General features: G+C 35.8%; 1 protein-coding gene across 1 annotated transcript in view; it reads left to right on the top strand.

Moving 5' to 3' along the window:
* The window catches only part of LOC110464223, a 38,592-nt gene extending 25,003 nt beyond the window's left edge, over positions 1-13,589 (top strand). The window contains exon 2 of the mRNA XM_021519324.1: positions 10,471-13,589. Coding sequence (XP_021374999.1) covers positions 10,492-12,603 — 2,112 coding nt within the window. The 5' untranslated portion in view covers positions 10,471-10,491 and the 3' untranslated portion in view covers positions 12,604-13,589. The remainder of the gene's footprint in view (positions 1-10,470) is intronic.
* Positions 13,590-16,199: the final 2,610 nt, after the last annotated feature.

The raw sequence follows: 16,199 nt of genomic DNA on the forward strand, positions 1-16,199 counted from the left end.
GGGATGACCGTAGCGACTTAACAACGACTGATCTGAGTACATCTTGACTATTAGATGTTTCAATTTAGTCAGCCTTGCTACTTCCAGTCGCCATTTTTCTTTCAAATGTTAAAACACATTTATTTTGAAAAAAAAATCTAGTTTCGAGATTATGATCAAACGTCGTCTGCTTCAAAAACATTCAAGAAAATAATATTTACAATGTATTGATTTTGTTTTTGTTAACTCCATTATACTGTAAACTATCTTAAATTGATAAATATCAAGATTTTGTGACATCATGTATTGAAAAAATGCATTTTTTGACGTAACCGGAAGCGCACGTGATAAGAGAACAAAATCGGGACGGTAATTAAAAAACAGACGATTATCGAACATTAACAGATTAATACTGTATGTTTTGAGACACTGATGTGATAGAATACAACACAAGGTAACACTCGTTTAATCCGTTGCTTTCACATCAAGTACTAACTGACATTTATGCTAAAATATCAGCATTAAATGTTTGCAATCGCGCAGACCTACTTTCGTTTTACAGTTTACATACAGTTGTACATGTCGGCATCAACTGTATACATTAACTTGTGTCCTTCATCGTGCCGATGATTATACATAGGCGCATTGTCGAGGAAAAGTTTGTGATTAAAAGCTTGTGTATTTTTTTTTTATCTTAAAACTATCAGATAAAGGCATAGTGGCATGTTACATCAAGATACAAGATACAAGAATCTTTATTTTACGTTGAATATATGTCATAGTTAACATAAGCTCTCAGGAGCTTGTATTTCGACAAACATTTATATAACATATAAATGGTAAAACATTGTAACAGTGTAAAGGCAAACAATAAATTGTATCATAAGATACCTACGTTGGAAGGATTAAGATAAAGAGGCTAAATAATCATGCTGTTCAAAATTTGGCACTAAAAGAACTTACTTAGTAAAACTTAAAAAGCAGTCTAGAGGGCAGGTGATTGGGACAGCCCCTACCTAACAGTCCTCTGGATACTGCTGTACAAAAATTAGTTTTTTTGAAACATAGCGTTTATTTGTAACCTGGAGCACGGGTTTGGTAGCCATTAATATTGGGAGACGTTTTTTAGGACACCTAATCTTTGCTCAAGTGACCTATTCTAATCGCTTTCCGTCGTAAGTCGTACGTAAACGTTTTACATTTTCAACTTCTTCTCAAGAACCAGTGGATGACATTTTTTCATTTTTTAACATCCATGGTAGATGAAGCTACAAAACTGTAAAACTGGGATTCCTACCCCAACATCTGGGGCCAGGGCGGGGTCCCAAAGGGAAAATTAACCAATATTTCAAAAATCTTCTTCTCCAGACTCAGAGGTACAGCAGTCATTTTCTCTGCTTGGAAAGAAATATATTCAGGAGCTTTATTTACATTGTAAATTTCAGGACCCCCGAGCTATCCGTTCTTCCTTGGGTAGGAGTAAAGTTTACTACAGTTTATATAGGGAAATATCACTTTTGGGTATATTTTGACAATTTTCTGTAGGGAATTATTTTGACTTGATGAGAATCATCCTTGGAGGAAGATGGTTTCAAATTGTAAAATTGAGATTCCTACCACAACCCCTGGGGCCAGGGCGGGGCCCCAAAGGGAAAATTAACCAATATTTCAAAAACCTTTCTCTCCAGACTCGGAGGCACTACAGTCAACTTCAGTGCATGGATAGAAAGATAATCAGGAGCTTTATTGAAATTGTCAATTTCAGGACACCCGAGCAATCCGTTCCCCCTTGGGGTGGGGGTAAAGTTTGCTACAGTTTATATAGGGAAATAACACTTCTGGGTATATTTTATCCATTTTCAGCAGAAAACTACTGGGATTCCTGCCCCATCCCCAGGGACTGGGGTGGGTCCCAAAGGGAACATTTACCGATATTTTAAAATTCTTATCCTTTGATGACATGACAGTAGTATCGTATTACACTTAGTTTACATGCTGATTTCCACATAACATCTAAACAATAAAGCTACCAGTACCTTTGGTATAACTCCGGTGACCGCTAAGGGCCTTGTGCCTCTTGTCAGTATTGTATAGTCTCGGTATGGCTACGAATTCGTTCCAGGTCAGGTAATATAGCTTCAAATGTATTAAATTCAAATATAGCATCACTTCAATACAATCATGGATTAATATGGGTACAATGTTATTAAAATAACATTCATACAGTGCATGAAAGCTGAAATTAACAAATCATTGGTTTAAAATTACAAGTCATCATTTCCATGTAATTTTCCAAATAAATATCTTTATGTCAAAATAAACTTCAGGTTTGGTTTAGTATTGTTTAATGTACGTCCTATCAAAAGCTATACATGGTCATTTAAGGAAGGCCTCCCCCATTAGCGTGTGGTGAGTGTGTGCATAATTAATTTGTGTTTTGGGAGTCTGTGGTATGTTCATGTTTGTCTCCTTGTGATAGCATAGGACTGATTCTGACTTTATAGTGTAATTTCACTGGAGCATATGCTGAAGACACATCTTATTTTACAATCGAACCTCGTTATATCACCATCTTCAATAACCAAGGGTTCATAATTTAAATTTGTACTATTCAACCTTGGCGGATTTAGCCTTGTGTTTAATTTCCCTCCACTGCCACCTAGCAGAGACACTTTACTAGCAAAATTTAAACTTTCAAGATTATTTCAGCACTGGTCGCCTATGTATTTCCCTTGGTTATCATTTACAGTTAGAACATGGCCAACTATCTCTACCAACTGATCAAATACAGAAAATGTTTCTTTTAGTATTGTCCTCCTTTGTTTTTTGACATAAATAATGGCATAGTCGACAAGGAAACTTGGTGCTGGGCGCCGCCATTGTTATTTACTTGCACAGGGACTTGTTATTATTTTCTAACCCTAAGTTCACATATGTGTATTATATAATGTATGATATAAAAACAATATGTGGGCCATAGGATGGTAATTCGTGCCAAGTCCCTGTGCCAGGTTCAATATTTTGAAAGCTTAGAGAACAAGGCTATATCCGCTAAGGTTGAAAACATGACTATGTGAATACAAAATGAACGCTTGGCTAGCAAAGATGAGATGTTATAGGCTGGAGATACTGACAACAAAACGAGGCTGAAAACATAGTATCTGACGTTATTTTCAATACCTTCAGTTCATCTGTATTTCCCCACGGTTCTCTGTATAAGGAATAGGAATCAGTTTGTTTTTTGGGTTTTATAAATCCTCTCAACCACTTTTAAGTCATATGTATAAGAAAGTTCTGCCAAATATCTGATTCTTTGACAACTTTACTACAAATATGTACAAATGTATAGCAGGAATTGAGCTTTCTATAGCCACTGCACTACACTTCATATTATTTGTTGACATTTTTCTGCTACAATAATTGAGTTTCCTCAAAAGATGCTTATAACCGAAAAGAGTCTGAAACCTTAATCATATCTTTTAGAATACTGTGTTTAAGAAAAAGGTTATATATGTATCTCTTCGATCCACTAAAACATCAACAAACAACATTTAAACCCGTCATTCCCTAAACCTGTGATTAAAAGGATTGTAAAAAAAATATGTGTTCGCTAAAATGTTAAACTATTTCTGTTCAACATTCATATTTACAGTGGTGTTCAAATCCACTAATACATAGGTTGACATAAAAATGTACTGCAGTATTTTTTGGTCTGATTTTTGACAGCTAAATAAGTCTCATCAAGGGTCATTGACCTGTCAGAGGTTGAAGTTGAAGTAGCCAAAGTTATTTGTCTTTGGTGTAGAAGCATCCTAAAAATGGCAGAAATTCCGGGCTGGATTTTCACGAACTTGAAGAGTTGTGCCCCTCTGTTTGCCTTCCTATACATCTTATTCTGGCAGTTTATCATTCATATTTTCATTTTTCATTTGTTATGCACTTCATATACATCTGATGAGAATGGGAGATATCTACAAATCCACAAAATACACCAAGAAAGCTGAAAGTTACAAACGCCAAAAGGTGAAACTTTACACCATGCAGACCAGGTTTGAACATTTTACTGTAATGTCTATTTTACTTTCAATGTGGGGAGGATTTTAAATGCATCTCGACTGTTATATCAATCAATTATTTTTCATTTAGATGGTGTCCCTGAGAATTATTTCTTATATAGTTTAAAATTTGTTTCAAGTAATACTCATACTCTCTGTTTTAAACTAGGAACACTTGCTATGTACTCTAAGTATTTGTGCAGTTATGATTGATTGTCTTTCTTTTGATAATATTTCTGTGAGTTGTGTCCATCACACAATTTCTTAACATTCCTTTCTGTAAAATATCGGATATAGTTTGTTACTTCTATAAGTTCCCAGTTTCCTTTTAGATAAAATATGTCATATTTAGGTGATTTTTGAGGATGGGTAGTTTTGCTAAATTTGCTAATTGTTTTGCAAAGTATCAATATTTTTATGTTTATTACATATATAGGGTGCTGCCATAGCTACCACTTTCTGTAAAATGTAGATTTTGTTTTCGTTGTTTTTGGAAACAATCTTGCTTGTAACAAGCATTTTCATTGGCTTAAACATTTATGTTATCAGCCCATAACATAAAAAATGACGTCGCAATTTGTAACGTCGCTTTTGATTGGCTGATACAGCAGCGCAATAATTTCTAAGAGAAAAGAGTCCATCAATACAAGTGGATTTCCACAGGGATTGTGTATAGTAGATTAAATTATAAGTATTAACTTGAATATATTTTTCATGTTATAGAGCTATAACACAAAAAACCGGAGTGTAACTAATCATAAACCGCTTCGAGTACACTCCGTTTTATTGTATTATAGCTCCATAATATGAAAAATATATTCAAGTTAATCCTTAAATAATGTGTAATTCTTCTTGAATTTGCTGTACTGATAGATCTTGAATTGACAGATCTGTCAGATCAGCACAACTTATTTAGATTGTCTACATGAAGAGTTATGTCCCTTCACTTTCTTTTTCTCAAGATAACATGTTTCAAACAATTTTATACTTGAGTCATCGAATCCGTCATAAACTGTCAAACTATAATTTACATACAATGTACATGGGATGGGGGGATTGGCCTCCTGAAGAATCGGGGATTTTCTTCCATGTCTTCTACTTGGGGAACATTGAACATACCAAAATAGATCTTCTGTCTCCATTGCAACATACTTGGGATCTTAAATCTTTCCTTTCTTTCTTCATTGTTCTGCCTTTTTGTGCTTTGTCGTGCCGCATGAGAAGCATGGCGAACACTTAAGGAGCACTCTGTCCGTCATCACACCTTGTCGTTGGCGGCGGCAGCCACATTTAAGTTTTCCAGACTTTTTTCGACACCATTTACCATATCATTTTGTAACTTTGTATGTGGCTTAATCATAATAGATTACAGATCAAATTCGAACCACGTGCCAATATTTTATTTTGTTGTTGGAGTTATATGTATGGCCCTTTGCACATTTGAATTTCTCATAATTAACTGTTTGCCATACTTTGTTCGTTATCGCTTGCCACTTAGTATGTGGCTTTAACATAATGGATTACAGTTAGAGTCCAAACTCTGTGTCAACATTTCATTTGTTGCTGGATTTATGGCCTTTTGCACATAAGAAATCTCAAAACTAATTGTTTTCCCGGACTTTTTTGCTACCACTTGCAACATCAATTTTTTACTTAATATGTGTCTTTATCATAATGGATTACAGTTTGAGATCGAACCCTGCGTTAATATTCCATTTTTTGCTGGAGTTATGGCCCTTTGCACATAGGAAATTATCAAAATTAACTGTTTTTGGACTTATTTTTGCTACCGCTTGCCATATCAATTTGAAACTTTGTATGTGGCTTTATCATAATAGATTACAGAGTTTGAACCATGATTAACATTCCATTTTTGACTGGAGTTATGGCCCTTTTGCACATAGGAAATTCTCATAATTAACTGTTTTCCATATTGTTTGTAAGTTAGTATACATGTATAATGGGTTACAGTTTGAGTCAGAATCCAGTGTCAAAGTTCTATTTCTGGAGTAATAGCCCTTTGCACATAGGAAATTCTTATTAGTAACTGTATTTTTTTTCGCGACCACTTTCCACATCAATACGTACATGTAACTTCATACTTGACTTTTTCTTGAATGATGGAATACAGTTTGAGTTCGATCCTCATGTCAAATTATATTTATTGTTGGAGGCAACAAACAGGCACACGCAACACGTATCATGCACCCTCAGATATTGTGTGGACGTTAAGCTCCCTCAACCAACCAACAAGCAAATAAACACATCCTTTGAAGTCCTTCTGTATGGCTTGATGATGTTTTCAAACCAATGGTCTGGAGCATTACTTGGTTAAAAAGACTGAATGCCGTTAAACAGAGGGTCTCTCTCATAATACTCTTGCTCCCTAGGGGGAGGGGGGGGNGGGGGTCCCAAAGGGGGATTCTCCAATTCAATAACACAATTTGTTGTAAGGACCCCTGCACATCTTAAGTAATCAGGTTTTACATCTGTCTGTCCTTCTATCTGTTTTTAGCTCATCTGCAAAGGACAAGTGAGTTGTTGCCCTTGTGCGGCGTCCGGCCCTCGTCCGGCCCTCGGGCGTCAACTTTCCCCTTTAAACAACCTCTTCTTAATAATTTCGAGGCCCAGAGACCTGGGCCTCTCGGTTATGAAGGGCTATCAGGTTTGTTCAAATGAGTGACCTTGTCCGACTTTTCCAGGTCACAAGGGTTAAATGGGGTAATATGTTTAAACGACTTATTTTCAATAACCAAGTGGCCCAAATTCAAATTAATGACATTGACCGCCTTTTTCAAGGTCACAGAGGTTAAATGTGCTAACATCTTAAACAACTTCTTCTCAATAACCAAGAGGCCCAGAGACCTGATATTGGGCCTGTAGCATGCTGGGATGAAGGGCTACCTATTTTGTTCAAATGAATGACCTTGATCTGCATTCAAGGTCACAGGGGTCAAATGTGCTATATTTGAATAAAATGGTAATGAGCTTAGCATCCACATAAATGACCTAGATCAGCTTCAAAGTTGCAATAGAAGCAAGTGAGCGATACAGGCCCATTTGGCTTCTTGTTTAATTTCTGCACAATATCTTCAGTACTGTTGGTTGGATTGCTTTCAGACTTTATCCAGTGTTTTTTTTTTAAATAAAGTGCTTGCTTTGAATAGCTTTTCTGTCCCGGTTGTCAAAGGTCAAGGTCACTGTTACTATGAATAGAAAATTAGTTTAGGCACAATATTTCGAATTCTGTTGGGATGATTACACTCAGGCTTTATCAAGTGCTACCTCGGAGAAAGTGCCTGCTTTGGAGGTCAAAGGTTAAGGTCATTCTTACTTTAGAAAGTATTTGCTTTGGATACAAATTGGAGCTTTTGAGGGATCGATGTCAAAGTTCAAGGTTAATGTTACTATAAATAGAAAAACATTTCATGCACAATATTTGGAGCTATATTGGGCCGTATGCACTCAGACTTTATCCAGTGTAATACAATGTTTGCGTAAGCCTTTGGATAGCTTTTCAGTCTTTGATATCAAAGGTCAAGGTCACTTACTATAAATAGAACATCCGTTTGTGCACTGTATTTTGAATTCTGTTTGACTGATTACACTCAGATTGTATCTAGTCCTTCCTGGAAGAGAGTGCCTGCTTGGGGAAACTTTTCAGTTCCAGTGGTCAAAGGTCAATGGGTCACTATAAATAGAAAATCTGTTTAATGCACAATATCTTGATTTCTCTTGGGCTGATTACACTCTGACTTTATCCAGTGCTTCCTGAAAGAAAGTGCCTGCTTGGGATATCTTTCCAGGCCCGGGGGTTAGGTCTCTATCACTGTTACTATATGAATAGAAAATCAGTTTATAAAATGCACTACTTATATTTTGAGTTCTGTTGGGCTGATTGCACTCAATACTTTTTAAAAGAAAGCACTTGCTTTCACTAGTGTTTTCTACATGTATACCTAACCACAGTTTCTTTTAGATCTTCAATAAACATAATTATTGAGAATAGTCAGGCATTTAAAATATATATATGAGTAGACTGGAACGAGCGGAGTAAAGTATCTTGCTCAAGGATAAAACACAGTGCCGTGCCGTGACTCGATTCCACAACCCTTCGATCACTTTCAAACTTACAACTAATAAATCGAAGCTAATGAAATGTCCCGCGGTCATTTTAATACCTTCACGTTCATGTTTCTGTCTCCAGTGAAAAGTACTGGTGACCATGTTGACACAACCCGGTATTCATTATTTCCAGGTAATAAACTGACATTGTGATATTTAATAAAATCGATTGTCACATAACGGTTTTTTTCTCGAAAACAAACGGCCAACGGGAATCAACCTCAGTAACATGGCGCACGTGATGGACCACATCAAAACGGGGTACAGACTTCGAAAATTAATTGACAAACGAAGAAATTTTGAATAAGATGAGATCACAATGCAAACCACATATGTAAATAAAAGAATATTGTTATTTCCGTAGCTTGTGTTTCGTCACATAAGAATCTGCTTTTTGTGCACGATCTCGATTTTCGATGTTCAATATCATGAGTCGAAGTCCCGATGTTTCTAATCTCCCCGATGGTCCCGCAAAGTCCGAAACATCGAAGTTTGACTGTATATTGAAGACTGGTTTTGGATACAAATATATTTTAAACAACATGAATCTGTGGAATTGAGAATTGGTCAAGAGTATTGCAGTCAAGCAGTAAGCATGATACTTTTGTGTTTAAAATAAACGTTAAAAAACACTGCACAGGACTACAAGCGTTACCCTCCCATTAGATTCGCTAATCATGGTCCTGACAAGTTCAGTAGAAATAGAAACGTATTTGTACCGTTTGACCTGCTGGGCCCTTCCGTTTTCTCAAACATTTAGTACCCTCAGCCAGGCAGATTTTGTGTCAAATGAGATTTAGTTTAATCCACTTTAATTTCAGAAGCAATAGTTAATTAGTAATTTGCCTATATTTACCCGATCGAATGCCAACAAATTTCTCATATGGGACCACTACATTTATATATAGTTAACATAATCCGTGTGCACACGACATTCGGGATCCTTTTTCTGAACTTAAAAAGGAAGCAGTCTTAATAAGATTTAGCCAATTTCTGTTAACCTAGTGATAATCTATGTCAGATAAGGTTAAAACTCACCGAACCTGTAGAAGATTCACCTCCAATGCCCCTCCGGGCTTCGACCCTCCTCTCCTAGGGCGGGCATACTTACTTTACTCTGTTTAGGTGTTTCAATAGCGATTATATATATATATATATATAATAAAAAGTGATTAAAAGTCCATGTGAAGGAAGTAAATATAGAAAAAATAAAATTAACGACCGACAAAAAAACTAAAAGTTTTTTAGTCGGTCGTTAATTTTATTTTTTCTATATATATATATATATATACTTATTTAGCCACTTAGTGACAGTGCATTGCTTTTTTTCAAATCAATTTTACCGAATAAACGCGACCTAAGAATATGGCATTTCAACCGAATCTCAGTGTTGGTAATGGGTTTTAAACACAGTAAAACCTGTCTAAACCGGCCCCTAACTTATCCGGATCCCTATCTAAATTGGCTGTGATTTGTGGTCCCGGCATATTCCTATATAATCATAGTAGTTAAACCCTGTATAAACCGGACCCTGTCTATTCCGAAAGCCAGAGTTGTTTCAGAAAAGTTAGCAAAGTAATCCATGTAAAAACAACCTGCTCATTCCGGTCCTTAAATTTCTCTCGACCGGCTACAATCTAAAGCAAACACATTCTAAACAAATTCATATGTATTATATACTGTATATTTTGTAAATAATTAAACGTTGCAATTGATTCATTTCTCTGTTGTTTTTGTTGACACACTTGTATACAGATCGTATACAAAGTAAAATTTCATATGCATAACGCTTCAAATGATTAATACTATCACAATGTCTGATCTCATTATAATTTTCCTGCAGCATAGTGACGTGGGCTTGTTTAACTGAATGAGGGCGAGATATTCAATGTCACGGGGGTCAATATGAACTCTGTATTACCATGAGTTGTAGAATAATGGTAGTTTTCATTTAGGTATTTTATTTTGCAAGGTTCTATTTTTTCCTGCATGAATAACCCTGAGTCACTCTCATGGTCATCAGGGTCATATCAATTGACTTTCAACAGCTTCTAATGAAGTATTATAGTTAATAGAAAAGTATTAAGCGTCACATTTAATAACAGATGCTATAAGTATGAAAATAGTGTACGTTTGAAATATTTTAAAGCTATGTCTACCACACAGAATTGTGTAGTATTTGTGTTTAAAAACGGTTTTGTTCAGGGTAGCAATCAAACAAATTGTATTCTTACTAAAATTTATTATCAGTCAGAAGTAAAATATTCTACTTTTTAAAATAAGACGTTGTTATTTATATTTATATTTACAGGATCTGTGACATACCACTGAGATGTCTGATCAGGGTGAGCTGTACGAGAAGTCGTGGATTCTGTATCACATCCTAAACAGGTGTATAGGGAACCGGGAGACAGTGGCTGCCAGGAGGAGATCAGTAGTGGTGACGGAACAACTACAAAATGCTGAAGGAAGAATACGCGATTTTTTTTTAACGGGAAGTAGGGCAGAAGGATTGAGTGCTCGGGGATCGGACAACGACTGGATGCTTATTGATAGAAATGCTGTAGTTTTGTGTCCAGATCAGGATATTAGTAATCATCTCGACATCGCGAATAAAACAGTTTGTATGATGAGAAAGGCAAGAAGTCGACCTGGTTATGTCAACCTGGAACTACTTCATCAGGTGCAGTTTGACCCATCTATTGTTCCAATAGGTGATTCACAATTCATATCAAGTGAAATATACAGACAGACACACACTGATATAGCGATTCGTATCTTACAGTTAGATGCGGAGGGTCATGGCCCAGCAGTTAAAATAAAGCATGAATACAGTGACAAACCATCGGAAATGGATATTGTATTTTCCTTTCCTTGTTATGATTGGCCAAGTGAAGCTAATGAGTGGATGAATAGGCCACGCCTACATGACTGGCCAGATAAAAAATTGAGAGATCAGATAGTACAAGGTGGCTGTCATCTAGTCCCTGAAGGGGATAAAACGTCTGCTGCTGACCAATCCCTACAGTGGAGGATATCATTCACGACTGCGGAAAGGAAACTCTTTCATTCTTTAACTCATGTCCAGTTTTTAGTATATGGACTTATTAAGAAATACCTGAAACAGATATCTGGAACGTTGGATCATATGTTAGATGAAACAGATATTATGTCTTCCTATATTATAAAAACAAGTATATTATATGCAGTAGAAAGTACAAGTGAATCATTTTGGCAGGAAAAACATACGTTTCTATGTTTCATGTTTTGTTTGAAGATTTTGATCAATTGGGTGAAAGCAGGACATTGTCCCAATTACTTTATTAAGAACAATAATATGTTCCTTGGCAAAGTTCACGGTCAAAATCAACAGAAACTTCTTCGTTATCTCACTGCCCTCCATGATATGAACTGGAATTGTCTTTCAGTTGGAACAGCAGGCATAGAATTAACCATAGGAGAGCATATCCGTAGGGTGAGGAAAGGAGAATTAGAATTTGTTCTACCTCCACCAACATGTTCAGAACTTAAACGTGACGAAGCATTATTAAGCAGTGCAGTATTTCGTTTTATCAGTGTTTCTCCTGATATTATCTCGTCGTTAGAACTACTTGCAGCATCAAAGTCGGACATAGATGAATTCATGGGCTACTGCGCTACTGGCCAGTCACTATCTTGTGAAGGGATGAAGATATTCGGTGAACACACCAATGCTAGAGGAAATAAAGAGAAGTACAAATCTCTTAGGAAATGCAAGAACCTGCTAAGACCATTTTCAACAATGTTTACAAGTCCAGGCCTTCTTGGTTTGGCAACATATTACTATCAGACTGGGAACTACATGAAAACACTGGAAATGTGTGATCACATGACGTCGTCATCCAAAATTTATCTTGATGGTATCATAGACATTATGAATGATTGGGACAGGTATGAACAACGCTATTGTGGACGTGGGTACAACCTACTGCACAAATGTCAGGCATTTGTAACAAATATGACGTTCGCGCATCACACTTTACAGTTCTGTCCATCCCAATTACAACAGGTGATCACAAGTAAACGTGAAATGATTCCACCACACCTGCTACAGTTCTGCCCACCCCAGGTAAAACAGGTGTTGAAATATGTCCATGACAACATTCCATTGTCAGTTCCACCCCTCCCTTACGCTGTGTTCCTGTCTTTTCTGTGTTACCATGAACTGGGGGACACTAGGAGACGTGACACAGCATTGATTCATCTTCAGACCGTAAAGTATGTCGTGAGACAGGGAGTCGGTGAACACTGGATAGTACACAATATCTTGGGGATCTGCTATGAAACGGTTGGAGACACACATAGGGCTCTCAGGGAATATAGGGAATCTCTTCGAGTTCGATCAATGTCCCAGTGTCTGAACCCTGCCAAGGAGTTGATAGAACGTTTACAACACGTACATTAAAGGCAATCAGACGACGAACAATATAATACTTGCACATCTGGCCAGTATTTAAGGTATACACCATAACATTCAGGAACTTCAGTATTCTGCCTACACCAGTTACATCGTTAGATAAAATATCTTTCTGACCGAATTCAATTTCCAGATGCATCCCTCCCTTACGCCATGTTCCTGTCTTTTCGTTGTTACCATGAGCTTGGAGAGACGAGGAGACATGCTACATCATTGATTCCTCTTCGGGCCGTGAAATATGCTGAGGCATTGAGAGTTGGTGAGCACGGGATAGTACATAATCTCTTAGTATGACTATCACTGTTCGTGTATTTTCGTTGTACAGATATGTTCATGTTTAAAGTACACTCATTTATAATCTCTCTTCAGTGTATATATATGTTCTGTGATAACGCATATTCCTTGTACCTGTATGCTCGTTGTACAGATATGATCATTGTACATATATGTTTGTCCATTGCACTTGCATTATAATTGCTCCTGTACGTTCATCATTAACGAATATGTGCAATGAAACACACGAGCATGCATAAACAATAAGCGAACAGTTACAATGAGCATACACGTACAATTGAACATAAATGCACAATTAGCGTTAATGTATAATAAAAAAAACTGTAACATTAGTGTAAATGTACAATAAGCAAACATGTACAATGAACATACACGTACAATGAACATACATGCACAGTGAGCATATTTGTACAATGAATATACATATACAATAAACATACATGTATATTGAGCATACATGTACAGTGAGCATACAGGTACAATGAGCATTCATGTAAAATGAGGATACATGTACAGTGAGCATACATGTACAGTTAAAAAACATGTACAATGAGCATACATACATGTACAATGAGCATACTAGTACAGTTAGAAAATATGCACAAAGAACAAACATGTCCAGTGAGCCTACATGTACAATAAACAGGCATAAAGATACAAGTACAACAATCATACATGTACAATGATCATGCATATACAATGATCATACATGTACAAAGATCATACATATACAACGAACATAAATTTACAGTGAGCATACATGTCCAATGAACTTACATATACAGTGAGCATACATGTACAGTAAACATACATGTACAATGAACATATATGTACAGTGAGCATACAGGTACAATGAGCATTAATGTAAAATGAGGATACATGTACAGTGAGCATGCATGTACAATAAGCATATATGTACAATAAATGTACATGAATAATATGCGATCCGTTACAATCAGCATACATTACAATGATCCTGTACGTACAAGGATTATACATAAACAATAAGCACACACGGACAGTGAGCATACATGTCCAATGAACTTACATATACAGTGAGCATACATGTATAATGAACTTTTATGTACTAATAGCGTGAATTTACAAAAAGTATACATATACAATAAAAATACATGTACAGTGAGCCTGCATGTACAATAAGCATATATGTACAATAAACATACCTGAACAATAAGCGATCCGTTACAATCAGCATACATTTCAATGATCATGTACGTACCAGGATTATACATAAACAATAAGCACACACGGACAGTGAGCATACATGTCCAATGAACTTACATATACAGTGAGCATACATGTATAATGAGCATACATGTACAATCATACATGTACAATGATCATACAAGTATAGTGAGCATACATGTACAATGAGCATACATGAACAGTCAGAAAACATGTACAAAAAACATGCATGTACAGTGATCATACATGTACAAAGAGCATACATATACAACGAACATAAATTTACAGTGAGCATACATGTATAATGACCATACATTTACAGTGCACATACATGTACAATCAAACATGTGAATTGAACTTAAATGTAAAGAGAGCTTATATGTACAATTAACATACATGTATAATGAGCATACATGTACAATCATACATGTACAGTGAGGATACATGTGCAATGAACATACATGCACAATGATCATACAAGTACAATGAACATACATGTAGAGTGAGCACACATGAACAATGAGCATACATGTACAATGAGCATACATGTACAATGAGCATATATGTACAATGAGCATACAAGTGCAATGAGAATACATGTACAATGATCATAAGTATACAATAGTAATATGCACCCAATAAACAAAAATTTAAAGTGAGTATACTTATTCAATGAACATACATTTACAGTGCTCATACATGTACAATCATACATGTGAAATGAGCATACATGTAAATAGAGCATATATCTACAATTAACCTACATGTATAATGAACTTACATGTACAAAAAACAAACATGTATAGAGCGGATACATGTACAAAGATCATACATGTACAATGATCATAAATATACAATGATCATACATGCACAATGCACATATATTTACAGTGAGTATACTTATACGATGAACATACATTTACAGTGAGCATAAATGTGCAATGCCCATACATGTACAAAGAGCATACATATACAACGAACATAAATTTACAGTGAGCATACATGTACAATGACCATACATTTACAGTGCACATACATGTACAATCATACATGTGAAATGAGCATACATGTAAATAGAGCATATATCTACAATTAACCTACATGTATAATGAACTTACATGTACAAAAAACAAACATGTATAGAGCGGATACATGTACAAAGATCATACATGTACAATGATCATACAAGTGCAATGAGCATACACGTACAGTTAGAAAACATGTACTTGTATGATCATTGTGCATGTAGAGTGAGCACACATGAACAATGAGCATACATGAACAATGAGCATACAAGTGCAATGAGCATACATGTACAATGATCATAAATATACAATGATCATACATGCACAATGAACATATATTTACAGTGAGTATACTTATACAATGAACATACATTTACAGTGAGCATAAATGTACAATGACCATACATGTACATGTACAATGAGCATACATGTACAATGAGCATACAAGAGCAATGAGCAAACATGTACAATGATCATGCATATACAATGATCATACATGTACAATGAGCATACATGTACAGTGAGCATACATGTACAATGAACATATATTTATAGTGAGCATAAATGTAGAACGAACATAAATGTGCAGTGTGCACTCATTTACAATTAACATAGATTCAGTGAGCATATATGTAAAGTTAGCATATATGTACATAACATACATGTACAATGAACATACATGTACAATGAGCATACATGTACAATGAGCATACATGTACAATGAGCATACATGTACAATGAGCATACAAGTGCAATGAGCATACACGTACAGTTAGAAAACATGTACAAAGAACATTCATGTACAGTGAGCAGGCAAGTACAGTGCGCATACATGTACATTGAGCATACATGTTCAAATAAACATACATTTACATGGCGCATACATGTACAGTGAGCACACATATACAATGAACATACATTTACAGTGCACATACATGTACAATCATACATGTGAAATGAGCATACATGTAAATAGAGCATATATCTACAATTAACCTACATGTATAATGAACTTACATGTACAAAAAACATACATGTATAGTGCGGATACATGTACAA

Source organism: Mizuhopecten yessoensis, unplaced genomic scaffold (assembly GCF_002113885.1).
Source record: "Mizuhopecten yessoensis strain PY_sf001 unplaced genomic scaffold, ASM211388v2 scaffold10973, whole genome shotgun sequence".
Lineage (NCBI taxonomy): Eukaryota > Metazoa > Mollusca > Bivalvia > Pectinida > Pectinidae > Mizuhopecten > Mizuhopecten yessoensis.